This window comes from Nicotiana tabacum, chromosome 20 (assembly GCF_000715075.1).
Source record: "Nicotiana tabacum cultivar K326 chromosome 20, ASM71507v2, whole genome shotgun sequence".
NCBI classification, from domain to species: Eukaryota; Viridiplantae; Streptophyta; class Magnoliopsida; order Solanales; family Solanaceae; genus Nicotiana; species Nicotiana tabacum.
This window is the reverse complement of record NC_134099.1, coordinates 95,256,786-95,282,646: the sequence shown is the minus strand read 5'-3', so window position 1 is coordinate 95,282,646 and position 25,861 is coordinate 95,256,786. Positions and strand designations below refer to the sequence as shown.

The following is a 25,861-nucleotide window of genomic DNA, read 5'->3' as shown; positions in this document are numbered from 1 at the left end:
CATTGTTCCCTTGCTGGGATTTTATTGTGATTTCAATTATTTCCTTGCCCTTATTTCTTGTGATTGTTGTTTGGGTGAGGAAGAGTATTAAAGCACGAAGGGTGATGCCGTGTATGATTTTGTGAGGAAGAGTGTAAAGCACGAAGGGTGATGTCGTACCGCACGATGTACAATTCTGTGCCGATTACATTGATTTTTCGGTGAGGATGAGAGTAAAAGAACGAAGGGTGATGCCGTGCAGTTTATATTGATTCTTATGGTGACGACGAGAGTAAAAGTACGAAGGGTGATGCCGTGCACTTGTCCTTGATTTTTCGTGATTCTAATTGAGTTATGTTGTCCTTTATGTTTATTTACTGATTTTCTGTTGTTACTTGATTTTATTTCGATGTTATAGATTCCCTTACCCTATTTGCCTTGTGTTTGTTGCTTGGGTGAGGAAGAGTGTAAAGCATGAAGGGTGATGCCGTGTATTGTTTTGGTGAGAGAGTGTTAAAGCACGAAGGGTGATGCCATATATTGTTTTGGTGAAAGAGTGTTAAAGCACGAAGGGTGATGTTGTGCACCTTCTGTTTGCTGTGTTTACTTGTTATTAACAATTCAAGTGTATTAACTGTTTAGATCCCTTTACTGTTGTGATCCTTTGTGTTGGAATCCATAGTGTTTACAATACCTCGCCTTATTTTTTTTATATATGTTCAATACTTCAAATTTCAGCAATTGTTACATTTTTAACTCAATTGATTTCTCAACTAAATTTTCCTTAAACTGTTTGAGGTTATACTTTACTTAAAAAGGAATTTCTACTATATTTTGATTTATTGATTTGTCGTATTAAAGGCAATGATTCATTCAATATTGTACTTTAATTGAAAAGGGCATTTTCTTTATTAAATGATTTCTAAAAATAACTTCATCTTTTTTTGTTGGTTTCCTAATTGGGTTGGAAGCTGTACTCTACTTTATGTTAAGTGAATGAGGCTCTTTGAACATTCTTAGTTGTATTGGGTTATAGTACCTATGAACTGAGTAACATGAGGATATTGTTGTGCAATGTGAGACAGAAATATGTGGGCACAAGGTGCCGGGGAAAATATTATGGTTTTATTTAATGGCACGTGAGTTGTCCGTGTGGTTGTGATATAAATATGGGCACGAGGTGCCGTAAAAATATGAAAGTGGGCTGAGACCTATATTATTTATGATTATGAAATGAGGCGTCACAAGGTGACCTTTACTCGAAAGAATTATATTCGAAAGATGTTTATCTGAAAGATATTTATTTGAAGGAAATATTGTCGAAATATATTAATTGAAAAGCATATTATCTTAGAGATTATTACTTAAAGGATTTATAGGCGAAAGATTTATATTTGAAGGACTTGATTAATTGATTGCACTTGTATTTATTATTTGTTGAGAAACATTTATGGTATTCTTGTTGCCTGCTTTTTATATCACTGGTTGATCATTGTTGCCATCATTGTTATCTGCTTATTATTATTTTTGTACGCTATATTGCACAGGTTTATTTGGTAGTCTGGTCCTAGCCTCGTCACTACTTTGCCGAGGTTAGTCTAGGCACTTACCAGCATATGGGGTCGGTTGCGCTGCTACTACACTCTGCACTCTTTTGTGCAGATCCCAGTGCTGTAGACTTCGGACCGCAGTGAGATTGTTGTTTCTTGTTCATCAGGCTAGCCGGGGTAGTCTTGCAGGCGTTTGCCGGCCTTGGCGTCTCCTTCTATCTACTATTCCTGTTTCTTTCATGTATTTCCAGAGACAATGTTGTATTTATTCTTTCAGACCTTTATTTGTAGTACTCTTGGACAGTCTGTGAAGTTGTGACACCAGTCTTGGGTAGATTTGTTATGGATTGGTATTAGCAGTAATATTAAAACTTTACAATGCAGCCTTCCGCTTATTCAATTCTGTTGTTATCTAATTGTTGGCTCTTAACTGTTATCGTATTAAAAATGGAAACAAGGTAGATAGTTCAGTTGGTTGGCTTGCCTAGATTTCACTAGTAGGCGCCATCACGACTCCCGAGGGCGAAAAATCTGGGTCGTGACATCAAGTCAATGCGGTCACCTTAAGAAATGGAAGAGTATTAGATGAAGTTCCAAAGAAAAAGAAGTATATAACTCGTCCTGAAAGAGAATTAGTTCCCAAGCCAATTGAGGAGAATGAGAAAGAGAACAAAGGATCCGAGCCAGTAATTGTGACAAGGCCACCACCTCCGTTTCCACAAAGACTGCAGAAGCAAAAAGATGATGCTAAGTACAAGAAATTCTTAGATATTTTGAGCCAAGTGTGTGTGAATTTGCCTTTGGTGGAAATTTTGCAGGAAGTGCCTAAGTATGCAAGGTATCTTAGAGATATTGTGGCAAACAAACAAAGACATACAGAGTTCGAAACAGTTGCACTTATTGAAGAGTGCAGTGCCAGAGTTCAGAGTAAACTTCCTCCTAAGTTGAAGGATCCTGGGAGTTTCATAATTCCTTTGTCTCTTGGAAAACAAGAAGTTGGTTGAGCCCTATGTGATTTAGGGGCTAGTATAAATCTGATGCCAAACTTTTTTTTCAAGCAACTAGTATTGAGGGTGATTAGACCTACTATAATCACTTTACAGTTAGCAGATAAGTCACTAGTTATGCCAGAAGGAATTATTGAGGATGTGTTAGTTCAAATGGGAAATTTTATTCTTCCTGTTGATTTTATTGTGCTTGATTACGAGGCAGATGAGGAAGTGCCTATTATTTTGGGCGACCATTCTTAGCTACTGGTGGAGCGATTATTGATGTGAGTGAAGGGAAGTTAAAGATGAGAGTTGACGATGAGGAAGTCACTTTTAATGTGTACAAGTCACTTAAGCTCCCTAAGCATTATGAGGACTTGTGCATGACTATTATGGTCGAATTGAAGGGAATAGAGCAGAGTCCTTATGTGAATTGTAGTGATCCAAATGGGACAACCGAGTTAGAGGAGGTGGTGTTGCAATCTGAGCGTGTAAAGATGATTAAGAATAAAGCCAATGAAAAAGGAGACCCTCTAAGAACGTGCAAATAGGCTAGACTTCATGGGAGAAAGAAGAAGAGAAAGCACCCAGCCTGAGCAGAGTAGCTGAGTCGCGCCACGACTATAAATAAGGCACTTGTTGGGAGGCAAACCAGCCGTATATCTTTTATTTATTTATTATTTTTTTTAGTGTCAAATTTTGTGTTGTTTTTATTTTGCAGATTAGGAAAAGTCTGAATACCCAAAGTTGAAGATGAGGAGCATGTTTGAACTTAAGTGTGGGGTCGTCCTGACTCTAAAGATTGAGAATCATGTCCGAGCTAGGCCCGGGAGGGTCTCAGGGAGTATTTTTCACCCTTGTTTTAATATTTTTCTTTGTGATCATGTATCAAGGACCATGCATAATATAAGTGTGGGATGGGAAAACTACTTTCTGAAGTGTAATTGTATAAAATAATTTTTTTAATTAGTTTTTCTTTTAGAACTCGTAGTATACATAGTCTAAGTTCTCAAAATAATTAAAGAAACAAAAATTGAAAAAACAATTAATTAGAAAAATCTTAGACTTTTTCCGACGATGGATCTTTTGGACAATTTTTTTGAGGGATAAAGTCCGATTAAAAGTACCAAAAAAGATTTTTTGTTTGCTTTTAGGATAACTAGGTAGTATCCTTTGGTTTTTCTTTGGCACCGGTTCTTTTCCAAAGGTGTACCACAAATCGGGTACTTTAATTTTTTTTAGGAGTAGTTAGGAAGAAACTGAGTGGCTTTGAGATACTCATTGATGTGTTTGGTGCTGGCACATTAGGCTATGACATACATTCTATTTTTTGTGTATTTGGTTTGAATTGTGAAGCCTAAGTAAAGTAAATAGCCTATTTTGTGATACTTTAGCTCAGTTGTTTGACTTGTATGCCACATAGTGCAATATTGCTTAAATTTTTCAATTATGTGTACTTGCTTGACTTAAGAGTTGAACAAAACCATTTTAATTGAGTCATGTGCAACGTGTGTGTGAGGATTTGTGATTTTCTATGCTATCTTGTGTAGTCTAGAACTTGCCCCATGTGTTAATCGAACAGAAATTGTAAGTTGTGATAATCTAGGAGATGACGTAGGCATTTTTTTTTGCTTGATCATGGATGTGTTTGTCACATAAAAATAAAATTTTTCGTTGCTAACCCCTTTGAGCCACTGTGTTAACTGTGTTAAAACGGAAAATTTGAGCACTCACGGAAAATTTTGTACGTTAAAATAAAATTTTCCGTTTCAAATTAACTGTGTTAAAAGTTAAAGTGCTCATCTATAGTTGGGATTTGTACGTAGTTGGGGGTATATTTGATAGTCTCATTGCTCGAGGACGAGCAAGAGTCTAAGTGTGGGGTGTTGATGTTTAGCTTTAAAGTATATATATATATATAAGCTTATACTAAGAAGTCATGAGGCATGTCCAAATAATTATGATTGATGTTTAGCCAAAAGTATATATATTTATATGTATATCGCCTCATGTTTTACTTTTGTTCCGTGGATTTAGGATGTAAAACATGTTGATTTATATTAATTTGAGGTATTTTTATGTGTAGGAATGATCTGGGAGCAATTGGGGGTGAAATGTGCGAAATTAGAGCAAAAACGGATGAAAACAGGAAAATTGGACATTGCAGCGCCACAGGAAGCGCCCTGAGATACCTGTGGCGCCAAAACCAGTAGCCAAAAGATCCACAGCGCCTAGCGCTGGGCAGGGCGCTGGTGGCGTGAATCTTGTCCAAATTCGCTCGGGACACGATTATTTCGGCCCTAGACCTATCCAACATGTATAAACGCAAGACTAAACTTATTTGTGAGGGAGAGACGCCACTTTTGAGGGAGAATACACACGAGAAACATTCGGAAGCGATGCGATCTCAGTTTTCTTCATCTTTTCTTAGTATTTTCAATTATTCAACACTTATGAAATTGTTTGCTATTATCATGAGTGGGTAAAACCCTATAGTTTTGGGGTTATGATTTAGCCATGAATATTATTGTTTAACGTTGACTTAACCTTCATTATAATTCACTAATATATAGTTGTTTCTTCAATTCTGTGATTAATTGCTTAATTGGATGGCCAGCAGTTAGGTTCTATTTGCTATCTATGCTATGCTTGGGAAAGTCATGGTTAGATTAGAGAAGAATTGAAGAGAGCATGATCTTAACTCTTAAGGAGGGCGGATTTATGGTTAGGATAGGAATATACCTAGTCACCGTGCTTAATTAAATATCGTAATCTTAATGTGTTCTTAATAGATTAGTTTCATAGGAATATAGGTGTTAATCTATTTTGAATAGGCGAGTAGTACTTCGGGAGAAGGTTGTGAGAGCAATTATCGATTAATTAGCAACCATGAGTGAATTGTATAAGAGGGAGAGTTAACTAGAACACAATAGGATTGATGAATCGATCACAACCCTGAAATATTTGTCTGTACTGAATACATAACAATCATTTTACTGCTTGATAATTTAGTTATTACTTAGAATCATAGTTTAGTATCATCACATTCTTAAACTCGAATTTAGCTTGACTGAATAACAATGTTGATGAATTAGTGGGTAGTTGATACAAGTCTAGGTGAGTTCGACACTCGATTTATCATTTTATTACTTGTACGACCACATATACTTGCGTGTGCGTTTGGGAGCAACAGTGCGCTTGGGGTTTCTAATAGAAAAAGGGAGTAACTCCTAAATTAATTTACAAACCCATATGGCAGTCGAATCCATCCGTCAAGCATTTGCTTAATATACCATGTCCTACCATACTCGTGGAAGTACTTTACTGATTCATGTTGCTAAATTCTTTATTTAAAAATATTCTCTAGCTTTAAAAGGGAAGTCGAAATAAGAGTGTCAGTGGCGTAGTAAAAGTCAAACATATGAGTTTGATTGAATTCAATAGCTTTAATTCATACATAATGATAGAAAATTTACTATATATATATATATGATTAAATTATTAATATATAATGTTGCTATTCTAAAATTTAAAAATCATAAAGTTCAAATTTTGGCTCAGACGCTAAAGAGAGCGCTATCTTTTGTGTACTTACTATTTGGATTTCGACAAATAATATTGGCTACACAATGTGTTGTCGTGCATATAAGATTAATAGGGAAACAAGCAGGGCTATATCCAATATTGAAGTTAACACTGTATTCTGGGCCGGGCCCGGGCCTTCGTGGGCCAAACGGGCCGGTCTTCGTGGGCCTGGGCTCTGGCGGTCCCGGGCTTCGTGGGCTCACCTGATGGAACCGGTCCGTGACGGGCCTAAGCCCGTGTGGTCCTGGACTAAACGGGTCGGGCTCGTGGGCTTCGCGGGCCTAGCGGGTTTTTTTTTGTAAGGCAATATATTGTAGTATCATGGCTATATTAAAAATATATATGTAGTATATATGTAGAAATCTAATTATTAAAGTGTTTGACGAAAAAGAAAAATAACAAAACAATAGTAAAACACTAAATTGTCATGCATAATAAATTAATAACAAAGTACAACATGAAGCATATTAATATATATATATATATGCATAATAAATTAATAACAAAGTACAACATGAAGCATATATATATATAGTATACTAGTATAGAATGTTATGTATATATATTTCATTGTATATTTTCTTGTAGTATATATTGTATGTTATGTATATATATTCTCTTGTATATTGTCTTGTAGTATATATTGTATGTTATGTATATATATATATCCTCTTATATATTTTCTTGTAGTATATATTGTATGTTATGTATATATATTCTCTTATATATTTTTTTGTAGTATATATATTGTATCTTATGTATATATATTCTCTTGTATATTGTCTTGTAGTATGTTATGTATATATATATCCTCTTATATATGTTGTTGTAGTATATATTGTATGTTATGTATATATATTCTCTTGTATATTGTCTTGTAGTATATATTGTATGTTATGTACATATATATCCTCTTATATATGTTGTTGTAGTATATATTGTATGTTATGTATATATATTCTCTTGTATATGTTGTTGTTGTATATATTGTATGTTATGTATATATATTCTCTTATATATTGTCTTGTAGTATATATTGTATGTTATGTATATATATTCTCTTGTATATTATCTTGTAGTATATATTGTATGTTATGTATATATATTCTCTTATATATTGTCTTGTAGTATATATTGTATGTTATGTATATATATTCTCTTGTATATTTTCTTGTAGTATATATTGTATGTTATGTATATATATATATCCTCTTATATATGTTGTTGTAGTATATATTGTATGTTATGTACATATATTCTCTTGTATATTTTCTTGTAGTATATATTGTATGTTATGTATATATATTCTCTTATATATTGTCTTGTAGTATATATTGTATGTTATGTATATATATTCTTCAATATATATGTTGTTGTAGTATATATTGTATGTTATGTATATATATTCTCTTATATATTGTCTTGTAGTATATATTGTATGTTATGTATATATATTCTCTTGTATATTATCTTGTAGTATATATTGTATGTTATGTATATATATTCTCTTATATATTGTCTTGTAGTATATATTGTATGTTATGTATATATATTCTCTTGTATATTTTCTTGTAGTATATATTGTATGTTATGTATATATATATCCTCTTATATATGTTGTTGTAGTATATATTGTATGTTATGTACATATATTCTCTTGTATATTTTCTTGTAGTATATATTGTATGTTATGTATATATATTCTCTTATATATTGTCTTGTAGTATATATTGTATGTTATGTACATATATATCCTCTTATATATGTTGTTGTAGTATATATTGTATGTTATGTATATATATTCTCTTGTATATGTTGTTGTTGTATATATTGTATGTTATTTATATATATTCTCTTATATATTTTCTTTTAGTATATATATTGTATCTTATGTATATATATTATAACTTATTACTTATATATTTTCTTGTAGTATATATTGTATGTTAGGTGTATATATTACCTTATATATTTTGTATGTTATGTGTATACAAAAAAATATTTTTTTTAAAAAAAAAATCCGTTGGGCCTGTTAGGCCCGCCAGGACCGGCCCAGGCCCGGCTGACGGTCCCGGGCTAAACGGTCCCGGGCTCGTGGGCTAATATATGAAGATCGGCCCGTCACGGGCTTCTCAGGACCACCAGGACCGGCCCACCAGGCCCGTTATGCCCGTTAGGACCGTGGGCCCGGCCCGGTCCGGTTCAGGCCCGGCCCACCAAGCAGCATTAATTGAAGTTATGGATTCATCTGAATCTACAACTGTCGCTCATACCTTATATTTTTAACGAAAAAAATATTAAATATATACAAATAAAAAATTTTAAACCGATTAAATTAAATGGGATATGATAGAATTGTGAATTTGAACCTATCAAATTCTGGATCCGCCTCTAATAACAAGTTTATCGGTTACCTTGAGTACGTACCTACAGTTTTAATTCATATGCATAACTTAATTTGGCACGGAGTTTAAGAAAAAATATTGTATTTGAGAAGACGTACTTTTCGAGTAGAAGCATAAGCTGTTTTGAGAAGCTAAAAAAGTAGCTTCTTCTGAAAAATACTTTTTATGTAAAGCACTTTTAAGAAAAATGCACTTAGAAGCACTTTTTAAAAGTTTGGACAAATATTAATTAATGTTCAAAAGCGCTTCTTAAAAATTGATTAGCCAAACACAAACTATTTCTAACCAAAAGTATTTTTTTGAAAAGTATTTTTCAAAATTAGTTGATTTTAGAAGTATGGCTAAACATGCTCTAAAGCGAGTGATATGTTAATGTTTCTAGGCACATGCCCGTAAAAATTTCACGGGACACCCTATTTGATCACTGCCATTTAACATGTACCTACTTTTAAAAAAAGATTAACTGATACCTAATTTTTGGGAAACTTCATATATGCTTTTCTCTTCTTCTTTGTTGCTATTTTTTTCTTCTCTGTATTCATATCTCATGTATCCAGGAGCTTCACTGCTGATTTCTTCTTCTTTATATTCATGTACACCCTAATTCGATTTCCGATTCTGAAGTTGCATTGAAGACATAGAACTACTTAAGATTCGATTATTTGAAGTTGCACTGGAAAGATAAAAAAACTTCACATATGATTTTGAAGTTGCATTGAGTTAGAAGAACTATATATACGAATGGATAAATTTTATAATTTTTTAGTAATACGGGTATAACTTCAATGGTGGCCCCAAAAATAGATATCTGCGAACTTCCCCGCACCATGTGTCGGGATCAAGATTCACCGATTTCCTGGTGGCCATACTTGATCTTTTTTCCCTTTTCTTTTCTTCTTCTTTTCTTGATTTTTATTTCCTCTCTAGTTTATGTTTGTTTAGATATATGTATGCTATTGTTTTCTTCTTTTTTTTCTTTTTCAAGATCTCTAATTTTTTTTCTTTGAATATGATTTTAATTATTTAGCTTTTTTATTTTATCCATCTAGTGTTATTTTTTTCTTGATTTTAAATTGGACCAAATATTTTGATTTGGTGCTCGCATATTATTTGTGTACCAAAAAATTTATATTCAAATCAAAGTAATTATAAATAAATTGAATCAAAATCGAATTAATTCAAAACAGTGCTAACCGATCAAATGCACACCCTAATTCGATTTCCTAGACTAGTATTAGCTTAAATTCGTATTAAAAATAGTAGCACCCTCAATCATTATATCCTGGATCCGCACGCGGCTTGTGTTCTCCTTCCAAATGGCACTTTTACTAATTGAAAGTCAAATAGAAAGTTAAGTGTGTTAATCCATATGTCGAATCCTGTTATTCTCTTGACATATGATATCTTTTACGACTTTAAAGTCAAATGGAAAATTAGGCGCATTGAAGCCATGTTTCGCATCCCATTACTACTTTGTTTTTGGGCCAATGGACTACTTTCAGATGTGATCTATTCAAATGATAATCTGATTATATTATAATAATTTTACAATTTACTCGTCCCCGATCTTGCTAGCAAACGTACAAAGTGGATTGCAATTTGACTATCCCTTTTCTTTAATTTCATTCGGTTTGAGTTGATTCTGAAGTAGAATAAAAAGAAATAAAATCATTTGAGAATCATTTTGCCGTGCATATTTGGACAAAGATTACTAACTTTGGAAGCCGAACACAAACATGAATGGAAACAACTTCTTTTTCTCCTCATGGCATGGCTTTTTAGCTACTTTTTGAATGTAAATTTTTAGACGTATATTGTTGACATTCAAAAGAAAAGGAAACTTGATGAAACAGTAAAATTATCGTGATCATGAGGATCATGGGTGGAAGGAAGCTTAGTGCACCCAAGTACCTTTTCTTTTGACACCCGAAAGGTAAAAAAAAAAAAAAAAAAAAAGAAAGAAAAGGAGACATTGTTTATAAATTCCCATACATGTTAATTTAACACAAAGTAAACTAGACATGGATGAACAATAAAATAGTAGTAGAAAAAGTTTGTAATACAAGATATATACTAGACTAGGATAGCTGAAGGGGAAGATGTAAACAAATTATACATGCATGATCCTCTGACGGTATTGAGCGATCTTCTTCTCACTGTAACTTCAGATTCTTCATAAGCCTGCTTAGTAAAATAATAGTAGTATTAAACACGAGTAACGTAAAGATTTTTTCTGCTATTGGATCACTTAAAAAATAACTACTACAAGTTAAATAAGGCGGACAACCTGGTATAAGAGGTTAATAAGATCATAGTGTTAAAGGTATTTTTTACACTATCAGTATATACAAGATCGATATTGTAGAGTATATACTAGTATCAATTTGCTTATAGAATGCTCAAACTATCTTATAGCTAGAGAACTTGGGATTGCTGAAGAGCCATGAAAGAATGTGAGGAACTCATAAAGTATGTTTTACATCATGTTATGATATACTTACCGAGACAAGATAATACGTACAATTGTTAAACAATTTTTGTTTAGTATAATGAGGAGATTCAGAGATTAAGATGTAGGACAATATATATGCATGTGCTGTTAAACAAGTGGGATTAAATTTCATGTGGGTTACTTAGGAGCTTAAACAAGTAGGATTAGATTTCATGAGGGGTTGCTTAGGAGCTTAAATAGGCAACATGCAAAGCTTCCCAAAATAGCAAAAATCAAATAATCTGGAAGTTTCAAGTATATTTTTATTTTTTAAAAATATATGTCTTCTAATTTTTGTGTATATCTATATTATCAGGAGGGAATCCTGTGAATACACTTGCCTTAGTTAAATCTATTACAGAGGAAGTCGTCTAAGAAAAGAAAATTTAACCCAAATAGCAGCCCACCCAGCATCTTAAACTAAAAATAGCCCGTCGAGGTATAATATATGCATAATTTATGTATTATATATGTATAATTGTGTATAATCTATGTATATGGTTAGAAAAAGTAAACAATGTATATGATCGGTTATTTGTGTAAAGATCACGTTAGAAAACCTACAAGCTTCAGTATTCCATAATTTATCCGTTTATTAAGTGTATAATAACCGTGAGCATACAGGCAATGCCAAAAATACTATCAGGTCACCTAAAGAATTCTACTGGTGACCGTCGTTTGCGATAATAAGGGATTACTACACTGAAAAATAACGCGGGTAACCTACTACGTGTCATAATGAGGAATTATTAATTCAAAATTAATTTAGGTAACCTACTACAATGTGTTAAGATACATTAGCAGTGTATATAAATTCTATCATGGGGAAAAAACAGCCGAAAATAGGGAAAAATGATAGACAATGACATCGTTGGCAGGAGGATACTACAGTACAGTTAGCCTTAAAAATGGGAAATATGTGACTGTGTCTTGTTGGTAGAATGAAAATATTATTAGTTTGCTCGGACCATCCAAAAATGGTGGCGCACTGGTGTCAGATCCTCCAAAAGCATAGTTTTGAGAGGATCCGACCGGCCGTATTTTTGAAGAGTCCGAGCACAATAGGTAATTTGTGTGAGAAGCAATGAGTTACAGTACCTTTGTTCATTAGCATAACTTCTGCCATCGCTGCCAGCAGTTCTGTAATTGGGCAAAGGAACTTGATCATTTTCTATCTGCATGATATCCTTTACAAGCAGTTCATAATGCCTTCTCACTTCCTCTGCTGATTTTCCACCTACACACCTTGCAATATTATTCCAGCGATCACAAGTGTCTTTGTCATATAAAGCCAATGCCTCCTCGAATTTCTTGTTCTGTTTTGCTGTCCAATTAGCCATTGCAGAATAATATTTGAGCTAATAATTTATGTAGTGACTTGTGATCAAGATGGCTAGAGGATGATTGCAATGAAGATTGTAAACCAGACAAGGAGAAGAAGTTTTGGATGAAAGTGAAGATTTGCCTCAGTAGAAAGAATATGATTAAGTCAAGAGGATGGTATTGACACAAGAGATTGCTAAGCTATGTTACTTATAAAATGGAGGAGCAGAAGGTGTTAGGGTGTAGCAAGTTGGAGAATAGCATCTAGGTTGGGGTCAGAGGCGGATCCAGGATTTAATGTTTATAGGTTCCTGCAATGATCTCGAGTAAATTTTCAATAATAACTGGGTTCATATTCAAACACTTATAGATATTTAGTAAATTTTTGGAACACATTTACACTGTTTGGACAAAAGTTACTGGGTTTACGTGAATCCGTAGGTCGCAAGCTGGATTCGCCCCTGGTTGTGGTAGAATGTTTGAGATTCACTCCACCCTAAATTAAAAGTCTTGAAATCGAGCTTTGGAAATAAAAATTCTTGGTAAGGAGCTTTACACTATAAGTTGGCTTATCTGGTGCGAATTTGAATTAGTCAGTTCCACTAATGCTGGAGCTAAAGATAAGGACAAGGTTCAATTAAATCCCCTTTGTTCGAAAATTATATTTTGCAAGTAAGGTAAAAAAAATTATTTTTATATAGAAAAAATTGCATTTTTTGAATCACATTATTAGGAATCCTGGTTTTTCCACTTGGTTCAATGAGTTTCGAATACCGAATTCTTGAAATAAAAATATGTTGGAGGAATATCTTTTCATTTTCTTGGAGCGGGGTTACACATAAATGTGATTCTTGTCTTAAGAGCCACAATCTGAGATGAGGCTAATGGGAAGATGTGGAGGGAAAAAAAGATAATATTAATGTATCTACAGACAGACTTTAAATTTAATTCTTGTAAAGTCCCTGGTCTTGCATTTTTAATTATACTAATATCATCAGCAAGTGGATCATCTAGGGAATTCACCTAGCTGGAGAGGATTAGATCCCTCTAATTCTAATTCTATTAGCTAGGATTTACACCAATTAAATCGTAGTCAATAAGAAAATCCATCCAGATTTTGCGGCCATCTTTATGGTTAGAAAATGTTGCTTCTTATCCACATCAAGTTGGAATACCTTCACTTGTAGCTCATTTTTTGACAATTTGGGTACAATATAATGTTTAGAAGTAGTGTTGTTAATTTTGAACATTAGATTATCATAAATGATTTGCAAATGTAGGCTCAACCAAGATTTGCTTCTCCAGAGTGCCAAAGGCAAGCGTGATGTCCAAATATTTATCGAAATAATGAGTCACTAATATACATATATATATATATGTTCTCGCCAAATCCGTAGTTCCTCTATTTAGTACGCACATTTATCTCTATTTGTGTTTTGGAAGTTTTCTTGACCATGTTTAGAAGAGAAATGATAAAAGATTTCTAAGCGGCTTAGCATTCTTGGGTGGATGTTAAGTAAAAAATTTATCCAAAATTAACATCATTCTGCAACAACTACAGTTAGGGTAGACTATCATATATATGTACAAGTAACTAGGTATTTATTGATCTGGAGAAAGCGTATGACAAAGTTCCTACAGAGGTTCTTTGGAGATGTCTAAAGGCAAAAGGTGTGTCGGTTGCTTACATTAGGGTGATTAAAGACATGTATGATGGAGCTAAGACTCGGGTTAGGACAGTGGGAGGCGACTCCGAGCATTTTCCGGTTGTTATGGGGTTGCACCAAGGATCTGCGCTCAGCCCATTCCGGTTTGCTCTGGTGATGGATGCACTGACACATCATGTTCAAGAAGAGGTGCCATGGTGTATATTATTCGCTGATGACAATGTTCTGATTAACGAGACGCGGAGTGGCATTAACGAGAGGTTGGAGGTTTGGAGGGCCCTTGAGTCAAAGGGTTTCCAATTGAGCAAGACGAAAACAGAATATCTTGAGTGTAAGTTCAAGGTCGAGCCGAGGGAAGCGGGCATAGACGTGAGGCTTGGATCGCATGTCATTTCCAAGAGAGGCAGTTTCAAATACCTTGGGTCAGTTATCCAGGGGGTGGGGAGATCGACGAGGATGTCACACACCATATAGGGGTGGGGTGGATGAAATGGAGGTTAGCATTTGGAGTCATGTGTGACAAGAAAGTGTCTCTGCTACTCAAAAGTAAGTTTTATAGAGCGGTGGTTAGGCCGGCCATATTATATGGGGCTGAGTATTGGCCAGTTAAGAACTCACATACCCAGAAGATGAAGTAGCAGAAATGAAGTTGTTGAAGTGGATGGTGCGGGCGCACTAGGATGGATAAGATTAGGAATGAAGATATTCGGGAAAAGATGGGCATGGCTCCTATTGATGACAAGATGCGGGAAGCGAGACTCAGATGGTTCGGGCATGTTCAGAGTAGGAGATTGGATGCCCCGATAAGGAGGTGCGAGCAGTTGGCATTAGTGGGTATGAGGAGAGGTAGGCAGCGGCCTAAGAAATATTGGAGAGAGGTGATCAGGCGGGATATGGCGAGACTTCAGATCTCCGAGGACATGTCACTCGATAGGAAGTTGTGGAGGTAAAGCATTAAAGTTGTGGGTTAGGAGGTAGTTGAGCATATTTAGTCTTCCAGTGTAAGGCTAGGCTGATAGGATTTAATCTTAGACTGCTAGTAGTCAGTGCTGTGTTTACACTACTCTTCCGTTTTCATAGTGCCGGGCCTTATTTACTGGTCATTATTTCTGCCTTTCATCTATTCGATGGTTCTTGTGTTGTTGTTATTATTTTCATGATGGTACTGATATATTTTCTCTTTTACCCTTCTCAGACCCCGGTTGTAGGACTATACTGGGTCATTGTTGTTGATGATGTTGTAACTAGGAGTGGCAAATGGGCGGGTCGGGTCCGATATGATTCGGATCGAAAATGGGTAATAAAAAAATGGATCAATTATCCGACCCAACCCATATTTAATACGGATAATAAACGGGTTAACCGGCGGATAATATGGGTTACCCATATTATTCTTGACTTCTTGTATAAGATCACTTTTGGGAGAATTCTTAGTCTCCCTAACTTGAGGAACCCTCAATTTGAAGCTTTACAAATGTAAAAGTTAGACCCATTGGTTATCCATTGGTTATCCATTTTCTACATGGATAATATGGTTCTTATCCATATTTGACCCGTTTTTAAAAAGTTCATTATCCAACCCATTTCTTAGTGGATAACATGGGTGGTTAATTGTTTTCTTTGAACTATTTTGCCACCCCTAGTTGTAACTTAGGTACCTTATTCCAGTTGTTTGCAATCTGTGAAATATACCATTTTCATCTAGGACTTTATACTATGACTGTACATGTACAGAAGAATCATCAGAATATGATTCTTCTTTGTGCCAATATCTTCTGTTTTTTACCTGGATCACAGGCATAATGGCCTTTGAGCTAAATGAATTGACAGACTGACTTTGCCTAATGATTCTAATCCTCTAATTTAGAAAGGTTTCCCTAACTAAAAGATCAATGTTAATTCAAAAGACCGAAGGAAATCAAAGTTCCTACATCAGACATAGTTTTTTAAGTTAGATTAATTATAATAGCAGACACAAGAATCGTGCATGCATTATACTACAGAAAAACCAATACTATTATATAAAATTTGCATTAACATGATTTTAGACCTACAAAATTTTCTGCACTAGTTGTTTGATCAGAGGGTAGTGTATAGTTTAATCATTGTTAGTGTTAGGTTTTTTTTAAAAAAAAATGGAGCAGAAGATTAAAAGTTTTGATTGAAAATGTCTCTCATAAATTTTATTAACTAAAAGAGCTTTAAATAGCTAACTTAAAACAGAATCTGCAGAAAATTCGCGGAATAAATATTTAACTTCAAAAACCTAAACTATCTCAATTAACTTATCCAATTTAATTTAAATTAAAATAAAAATTCCTCCTATGACTAAACTATTTATCATTCTAGTAAATCAAATATCAGCACTAACAAATGTAAAATCCAACACTCTTCCTTGCTTTTGTGGCTGCGATCTATAAAGGTTGATCATTCTCAATTTCTGCTTTGACAATTTGTGCTTGTTTATTCTTTCAAGTGTTTTTGAACTTGCATCATTCTACAATATGACTTGTTCTTTCTTTTCTTTTTCTTTTTGGTTTTGTGCATAAAAAACAATCTCAACAACTTTGTCTTGTCTGAATGTTCTTCCAAATGAGCTTTAATTTGGATAATAACAAGACTTGCAAAGCGTATTTGTAAGGATCTTTCTTCTATTACAATATTCCATAAATCACAGGTTTCAGATACGATTTTATTTTCATTGACCAAATCTAGTAGTTTTCGCCAGTAAAAATTTGTAGGGCATTCAATGAGAGATTACTGCTTTCCGTGGTTGAAAAATAAGGTTAAAAATTGATATGGGTTAAAAATGAGTTTGATTTAAAAATAGGTATGAATTAAAATGGTTTAAAAGTGGTTGAAAATGGTTCTTTAGAATAACCTTACAGATCTCGTAAGACCAATGAGGCTCTGATACTACTGTTGGATTTTCTAAAAAGATAGAACAACAAGAAGATTATAAGTATTGATTAAAAATGTCTCTCATAAATTGTATTAGCTAAGAGGGCTTTAAATAACCAACTTAAAACAAAATATGCAGAAAATTTGCAGAATAAATATTCAAATTCAAAAACCTAAACTATCTCAACTAACTTATCCAATTAAATTTAAATTTGAACAAAGACTCCTCCTACGACTAAATTACTTATTATTCTAGAAAATCAAATATAAGCAGTAACAAATGCAATCCACCAGTTAGCCAATTAGTCATCTGAGTTTTATAAAGTAATGTTCTTCATGTATTATTATTTGCCGCATAGCAATTCCAATATTATTAATCATCATATAACAATTCCTTCATTACTATTTAATTTATTGCATAAACAATTTTAGACATTATAATCTATGCATACTTTCTAGAACAATATCCTTTTTTAATGAACACTGCACAAATCTTCAGGTGCTTTTTGTGTTACCAGTTGAATGTTTAAACCATGTTAGGCAACTTATATATGTCACGACTCATTTTCTGAACAAACCGAGACCGGCACTCGATCACTAAACATGATCGAGCGAATCATTTCTGCTTATCAAATCTATTATAACTCCAAACTTTATATGCAACTAGGCAATACTCTAACCAAATACTTTTAATTAATTTAAATATTTAAATAAATCAACTCCAAAACTTTATTTATAGAAACTACTGAATTACTGCTAAGTTATTATCAAAAACATCTGAATCTTAACCTAACGACTATGTCTATGAAGCCTCTACTGATAAACTGACGCACTGCTCAGGACATGAAATTTCCTGGCCAGTTCTCTAAGTAAATAAAGAAATAGCTAAATAAAAATAACTCTAAGGAATACTCCACGAACAACAGCGAAGCTCACCAATAGTACTAGAAGAGAAGGAAGTCCTAACCCATAGCTTGCTCGCCTGCAAAATCGGTTCCTACGTTGTACCGCAGACCAACGTAGGTTCCCAAAAGAGAACGTCAGTACCATCCATTGTACTCAGTGAGTCTCAACAACAGGGGACGAAACTTTAATACAATACACATTACGAGCGAGGAATCTAAATGCATAGAAAACATAAAGCCTCTAAGAACAATTCTAAAATAATTGCATAATAGCAGTTTATGAATATTCTAAAAGAAATTCTTTTCTTTTTTCTTAAAAAAATTACTTCTCTTTATACTTTGGAAGTTCCAACTATCCTGACTTAATTCTGTCTCAGTCACCATATAACCGGCACGAGTTCGATCCCAACCTGATTGAATAGGCCCAATCCACGAGGTGTCACTCGCTTCATGGTTCTCAGCGCTCATGTTTCATACCTTAGCATGGTTAAGTAAATTCTCAGCAATGAGACCCTCGGCTCGTGTGCTCCCTACTTTGGCACAAGTAGTTTCAGGAAGTCAACGCCTTGGTCAGGACCTTTGGCCTGGACAATGACCCCTTCTCAGAATAAAGGATACTCCCAAAAAAAATTTCTTTCTAAAACTTCTTCTTGTGACTTTTTATGTCTAAATCTTTTCTTTTTGGAACATCATGTACATGCTCATGCTGGTATCCTTAAATGTAAAGCATGGTATAAGAATGAAATAAACATCTACAAGTATTTCTAAAGATTCGTGCTTCTTCATAAATTTTCAACATGAAAATAACATATAAGATTAACACATAAATCTGAAAATTTATGTACATATATCATAATAAATCATCTAAACTTTTGGTAGAACAACTCTAAGTTAATAGGTACTTACTCGTTCCAATTAAGTAAATATAAACTCTTTTAAGCAATTCATGAAACACCTTGTATGCGTGCTTTTGTGAGTTAAACCACTTTAGTATAGGATTGTATCAACTCACCTCAAAACTTCTCGAGCCAATATGTAGGCCCCAGTCCAATTGACACCAGTCAAACAATCGATTCTACAACAACCAGTGCATTTTAATTAATTTTAAAGTTTCGCACCTAAGCACAGAACTTTACTGGATATAGAGAAAGAAGGGAATTAACTATTCAATTCTTACCTATTACTACTTAGGGTAATTGACAATATGGAATTTATATACCTGAGTTCACGAATAAATAATTTGTAAAAACCCTAAATTTTTTCGTTGACTGAGTCGCTGCCTCTGTTTCGTAGCGCTCTGTTTCAATTTATCATGTAAGACTTCTTAGCCTTCTGTTGAATGCATGTTTTAGCTTTCTTGTTCTGTTAAGTCTTTTTAGCCTTCAAGCTTTTTCTTTGTTTTGTTTTGTTTAAGGCTTTGCCTTTTGCCTTCCCACTTTATGGGCTTTAGGCTTTTCCCTTCTCTTTTTTTTTCTTTTTAACTTAATAATAATTAATGATACTCATTCTTAGTAATTAGTAATATTAACAATATTAATATTCCCTAATTGTATATCCAATTATTTATGTGTGTGTGTATGTGTGTGTATATATATATATATATATTATTATTATTTTTCTTACCTATAGTGAAAAACTAGTATAATGTAGGAAGGACAGAAGCACTTTGCTAATTTGTATTTAATAAATGAATTATAAATGTCAAACCAAACTTAGGTTCACATACCTTTTTTCCTCAAATAAATATGGATATTTCTTTCTCATGTCTTCCTCGACATCCCACGTAGCCTCTTTTGAATCATGATTACTCCACAAAACTTTTACCGATGCTATATCTTTTGTTCTCAACTTTCTTACTTGCCTATCGAGAATTTCTATAGGTACCTCTTCATAAGTCAAGCCTTCTTTAATTTCTATGGTATTGGTAGGTATTATATGTGACTTATCATGAATGTACTTTCTAAGCATAGACACATGAAAGATAGGATAAACAGAGGATAACTTAACGGGCAACGCTAGCTCATAAGCCATGTTTCCCTTCTTTTCTATAATATCATAAGGTCCAATAAATCTAGGACTAAGTTTCCCCTTCTTACCAAACCTCATAACTCCTTTCATTGGTGAAACTTTCAAAAACACCTTATTACCAACCATGAACTCTAAGTCACGATGCCTCTTGTCAAAATTGGACTTTTGACCACTTTGAGCCGCTTTTAGTCTTTCTCTGATTAGATGTACTTTCTCTAAGGCCTCACAAACAAACTCTGGACCAATCAAAGGCACCACTGCTAGTTCGAACCAACCCACTGGAGACCTACATCTTCGCACATACATGTCACGACCCGGATTTTCCCGCCCTCGGGAGTCGTGATGGCGCCTACTAGTGAAAGCTAGGCAAGCCAACCGTTGGAACAAATTACCTTTTCCCATTTTAATCCTTTAACAATGTGAATCAACAGTTTATAAACAGCGGAAGAATCAATTAAACTATTTAAATAATTCCAGTACGATTTCTTAAACAAAAGCTACCTAGAACTAGTGTCACAACTTCACAGACGATCTAGAAATACTACAAACAAGGTCCGAAAAATAAATGCAACCTTGTTTCTGAATTACAGAAATGAAACAGGAAGAAAGGATAGAGGGAGATGCCAGGGCCTGCGGACGCCTGCAGGACTACCTTGGATCTCTATATGGACTGAAGGCATCCACCCAAGCTAAGGTCCCAAAGTTGATGCGCCGGGATCTGCACACAGTGTAAAGTGCAGTATTAGCACAACTGACCCCATGTGCTGGTAAGTGCCTAGCCTAACCTCGGCGAAGTAGTGACGAGGCTAGGACCAGACTACCAAAAAAATATGTGCAGTTAAATCATATACAACGGAAAATAAAAGAAGGAATATACAGTTTAGAATGGGAGGGGGAAAACATGCTGCGGGGAAACATTAAATGATAATAGAAAGACAGCAAGTAAATACAAGGAACACCATAATTCAAGTATCAACAAGGATTAGAAATCAAACAAGTGCACGGCATCACCCTTCATGCTTTTACTCTCGTCCTCACCATAAGGATCAATATAAATTGCACGGCATCACCCTTCGTGCTTTTACTCTCATCCCCATCATAAAATCAATATAATCGGCACGGAATTGTACATCAGGCGGCACGGCATCACCCTTCGTGCTTTTACACTCTTCCTCACAAAATCATACACGCCATCACCCTTCGTGCTTTAACACTCTTCCTCACCCAAACAACAATCACAAGCAATAGGGCAAGGAAGTAAAACAAATTACAATAAAATCCCAGCAAGGGAACAATAGTTCAACAATCAAATCCCGGCAAGGGAACAATATCAAAAGCATCAACATCCCGGCAAGGGAGATAGTATTTAAAGCAACAACATCCCGGCAAGGGAGACAATATAAAAATTCTTTTCTCTTTTTCACCTTTACTTCACAACCCGCTTCACAACTTGAGCCAATTCTCTATAAGATTCAATTGCCAATTATACTTCCACAATTCATTATACAACTTGAGCCAACGCTCCTCAATGTTCAAATATCACTATTACTTCCAAAAGATTTGCTCAACAATAGAAATCATCACTTAAGGCATGAGCAATACAAACGGAGTCACATTAGTCATAGAATAAGAGTCACGGGCATACTTGACACCAATGTATAGATACTCATCACCATGCCTATACGTCGTACTCAACAAATAATACATAGCAAATAGGACACAACTCTTGATCCCTCAAGCTAAGGTTAGACCAAATACTTACCTCGATGCCACGAACACAATTCAAGTCTCAATTATCGCTTTACCTCTTGATTCTACCACCAATTCGCTTGTATCTAGACACAAGTTACTTAACTATATCAATAAATGCTAAATGAATCAATTCCAATGCATGAAAATAGGTTTTCTAAAGTTTTTCCCAAAAAATCAAAAATCGCCTCCGGGCCCACATGGTCAAAACCCGAGGTTCGAACCAAAATCTGATTACCGATTCCCTCACGAACCCAAATATATAATTTATTTTAAAATCGGACCTCAAATCGAGGTCCAAATCCCCAAAATTTGAAAAAGCTAGGTTCTACCCAAAACACCCAATTTCTCCCATGAAAACCTTTTGAGTTGAAATCATGAGAAAAGATGTTAAAGATTAACAAAAACAAGTTATAAATGACTTACAATTGATTTGGAATAGTACTTGTCTTTGAAAAATCGCCCAAGAGTATTTTGGCTTTGAAAGGATTTGAAAAATGAAAAAATTTCGGCTAAGTTATGAATTTGCAGGTCGCAGATGTCACAATTGCGACTAGGGTTCGCAATTGTGAACCCTTCAGAAGTCTATTATTCTCGCATTTGCGATAACAGCTTGCAATTGCGAACTTGCATTTGGGATGGGGGAGTCGCATTTGCGACAAAGGGAAATTGCTGGGCCACTTCGCATTTGCGAAGAAAGGATCGCATTTGCGATCAGCCCTGCCCACGCCTTTTCTCGCATTTGTGATGGGCTGGTCGCATTTGTGAGCTCACATGCAAAGCCTACAGGCCTGCAACATACCAGCTAAAAACCTGCAACTTCCTAAGTCAAATTCCACCCCGTGGCCTATCCGAAACTCACCCGAGACCTCGGGGCTCCAAACCAAACATGCACACCAACCTAAAAACATCATACAGACTTGTTCGTGCAACCAAATCATGAAAATAACATGTAAAACTATGAATTAAACCTCAAAACTTATCATTTTCATCAAGAATATTTTTCACCAAATTTCACAGTTATTAACTCTTCGACCGGAGGTCCAAATCACGTCAAATAAACTCCATTTTTCACCAAATTTCACAGTTATCATTTAAATACTTTAACAAGTTTGTACCGGGCTCCGAAACCAAAATACGGGTCCGATACCAATGGTTTCAAACATTAATTTTTTTCTTTATTTCATAGATTTCTAAGGCTTGGGACCTCGAAATTCATTTCCGAGCATACGCCCAAATCCCATATTTTACTGTAGACCTCCCGGGATCGCCGGAACACGGATCTGGGTCCGTTTGCTCAAAATGTTGACCAAAGTCAACCATAATCAAATTTTAACTCTAGAAATTTCTATTTCTCATATTTTCACATAAAGGCTTTCCGGATATAGGTCCAAATCACGCACACAAATCGAGGTGAGGTAACAATGCGGTTTAAAGGTCTCGGAACACAGGATTTGTTTTTAAAACAAGTGAAAGGTCATCACATCCTCCACCTCTAAAACAACCGTTCGTCCTCGAATGGACATAAGAAGGAAGCACCTGAATGTGACGACCCAACTAGTCGTCTCATGAGTTACCACTCTGTTTCCCCCATTTATGCTTCTTTATATTTGTTTATCCGTGTTATGTGATATCAGGTTGGTCGGATCGAATCTGGAATGATTTTCGTAAGGTTTGAGACACTTAATCTCTTTTGAGGAAGCTTGAGTTGGAAAAGTCAACTGGATATTGACTTATATGTTAGAGGGATCGGATGTGAGTTCTGATGGTTCGGTTAGCTTTGGGAGGTGATTTAGGTCTTAGGAGCGCGATCGGAATGAGTTTTGGAGGTTCGTAGTAGATTTAGGCTTGAATTGGTGAAGTCGATATTTTGGCGATTTCCAGTTGGTAGGAGAGATTTTGATATAGGGGTCAGAATGGAATTCCTAGAGTTGCAGTAGTTCCGTTGTGTCATTTGGGATGTGCGTGCAAAATTTCAGGTCATTCGAACGTGGTTTGGTTGGGATTTTTATCAAAAGCGTAATTTAGAAGATTTTGAAATTCTTAGGCTTGAATCTGATGCGAATTTGGTGTTTCGATGTTGTTTTGAGCGTCCCGAAGGTTGGAACAAGTTTGAATGAGGTTATGGGATATGTTGGCATGTTTGGTTGAGGTTCTGGGGGCCTCGGATGAGTTTCGGGTGGTCAATCGGACCATTTCATGAAGTTTTGAATTGCAGAAAAACTGCTGAAGTGTTGCAGAGAATTTGACCTTTGCGAAGGGTTAGGTGGAGAAGGCTGAGGCTTTGGCCTTTGCATTCACGAGGGAGTCTCCGCATTCACGAAGGTATGAGAAGCGATTCATCGCGTTCGCGAGGTAAGCTACGCGTTCGCATAGAGGAAATTGGCCAGCTGGGTTTCGAGGTGTTTTGTTCATCGCGTTAGCGGGTAAGGGAGCGCATTCGCGAAGGGTCAAGCTGAGGAGTCATCGCATTCGCGATGGTCATGTCGCGTTCGCATAGAGGATTTTTGGTCAAAGTCAATTTGTGTTTCGCGAACACGAGGCTTTGACCGCATTCGCGAAGAAGGAATTAAGGCCTGGGAAGAATGTTTAAATACTCGTCTTGTCCGCAATTTTTGGGTTTATTTCCTCCATTGTTGGTCATTTTTGGAGCTTTTTGAAGGGGATTGAAGAGGGATAAGGGGAATCACTTGTAGGTAAGATTTTGGGACATAAAACTCGATTCTAATGTGAATTCCACCTAAATAATCATGGAAATTAAGCCAAAAATTGAAGAACTAGGGCTTGGAAACTTAGACCTTTGATTGAGGATTTGAAGGACCATTTGAGGTAGGATTTCAGAACTTTAAATATATATGAACTCTTGGGGAGATAAGGAATCTAGTGATGTAAAAATTATCGAATTCCGAGACGTGGGCCCGGGGGTCGGGTTTTGGTAATTTCGGGATTGGTGTCGTATTTTGATTATTTTCGCTTGGGCTTCATTCCCTTAGCATATTTTGACGTCCTCATTCTGATTTTGGATGGATTCGACGCGAGTGGGGGCTGATTCGAAGGGAAAAGGCATCGCAAGCTAGAGATTTGACCAGTTCGAGGTGAGTAATGATTGTAAATGATGTTTTGAGGGTTTGAAACCCCGAATTGCACATCGTAGTGCTATATTGAGGTGAGGCACATGCTTGATGATGAGCATGGGGTCGTGCACTGTTGGGGATTGTGACTTAGTCCATCCTGGATGACTATTTTATCGTGTATTTGACTGAAATCTATTTGCTATCATCATGATTTGGGCTGAATGTCATATTTGGACCTTGTGCCACCTATTTTAACCCTTTGGGGTTTTTTACTGGTATTTTCTCACTGTTTTGACTTTATACCTGAACTCAGTCATGTTATATTTCACTATTTTCGTACTCAACCATGTTTACTCTGTTTTAACACTTACATGATCTTTTAAATGATATTTTGGGCTGAGAATCATGTTTTACTATTGCCCGAGTGGCTTGTGAGGATTTTTACTGAGTAAGCCGAGGGCCTATGTTGTGAGGAGACATTTGATACTGATTATGAGGCCGAAGGCCTAAGATATGTACGCCACGAGGTGGCTTGATTGATATGAGGTCGAGGGCCTAGTGATGATGCCACGAGGTGGCTTGATATTGTGCTTGGGCTGTAAAGAGCCCCTCCAGGAGTCTATACACCCCCAGTGAGCGCGGGTACCCATTATGATGTGAGATTGAGCCCGAGGAGCTGGTATTATTCTATGTGATTGCTCGAGAGGCTGGTATTGTTCTATGTGATTGCCCGAAGGGCTGGTATTATTTTGAGATGTTGCATGAGGGGCGGATTTGTTGATACTGTGCCCGAGGGGCGAACCTTTATGTGTTTACTTTTCATAATTGACTGCCAATTACCTGCTTAATTGTTGAAAAAGGCTTTTTATGAAGTTAAATTTGAGTTAAAGGATGTTTACCTATCTTTCACTGGTTTTACTGTTTTTAATGGTTTTACTGCTTCATTATAGCATGATTTGTTCCTTACGTGATTTCCTGCTTTCAATCTTTATTTATGATTATTACTCACTGAGTTGGAGTACTCACTTTACTCCCTGCACCCTGTGTGCAGATTCAGGCGTATCTGGTCCCATTCCCGAGTGCTGATCATTTCCGGCTCAGGCAAATCCGAGGAGTCTCTAGGTAGTTGTTGGCGTTCGCAGTCCGGAGCTCTTCCCTGTCTTACTTCTTCATGTTCTTAGTTTCTGTATTAAACTTTGTACTTATATATATATA

General features: G+C 35.6%; 1 protein-coding gene across 1 annotated transcript; it reads right to left on the bottom strand.

Annotated features, from left to right (window-relative positions):
- Positions 1 to 10,504: 10,504 nt before the first annotated feature.
- Positions 10,505 to 12,518, bottom strand: LOC107802462 (protein RADIALIS-like 1). Its single transcript, XM_016625971.2, has 2 exons — positions 12,098 to 12,518; positions 10,505 to 10,689 (listed from the first exon to the last, which is right to left on the bottom strand). The coding sequence occupies exons 1-2, from the start codon at positions 12,337 to 12,339 to the stop codon at positions 10,662 to 10,664; spliced, it is 270 nt and encodes an 89-aa protein (XP_016481457.1). The 5' UTR covers positions 12,340 to 12,518; the 3' UTR covers positions 10,505 to 10,661.
- Positions 12,519 to 25,861: the final 13,343 nt, after the last annotated feature.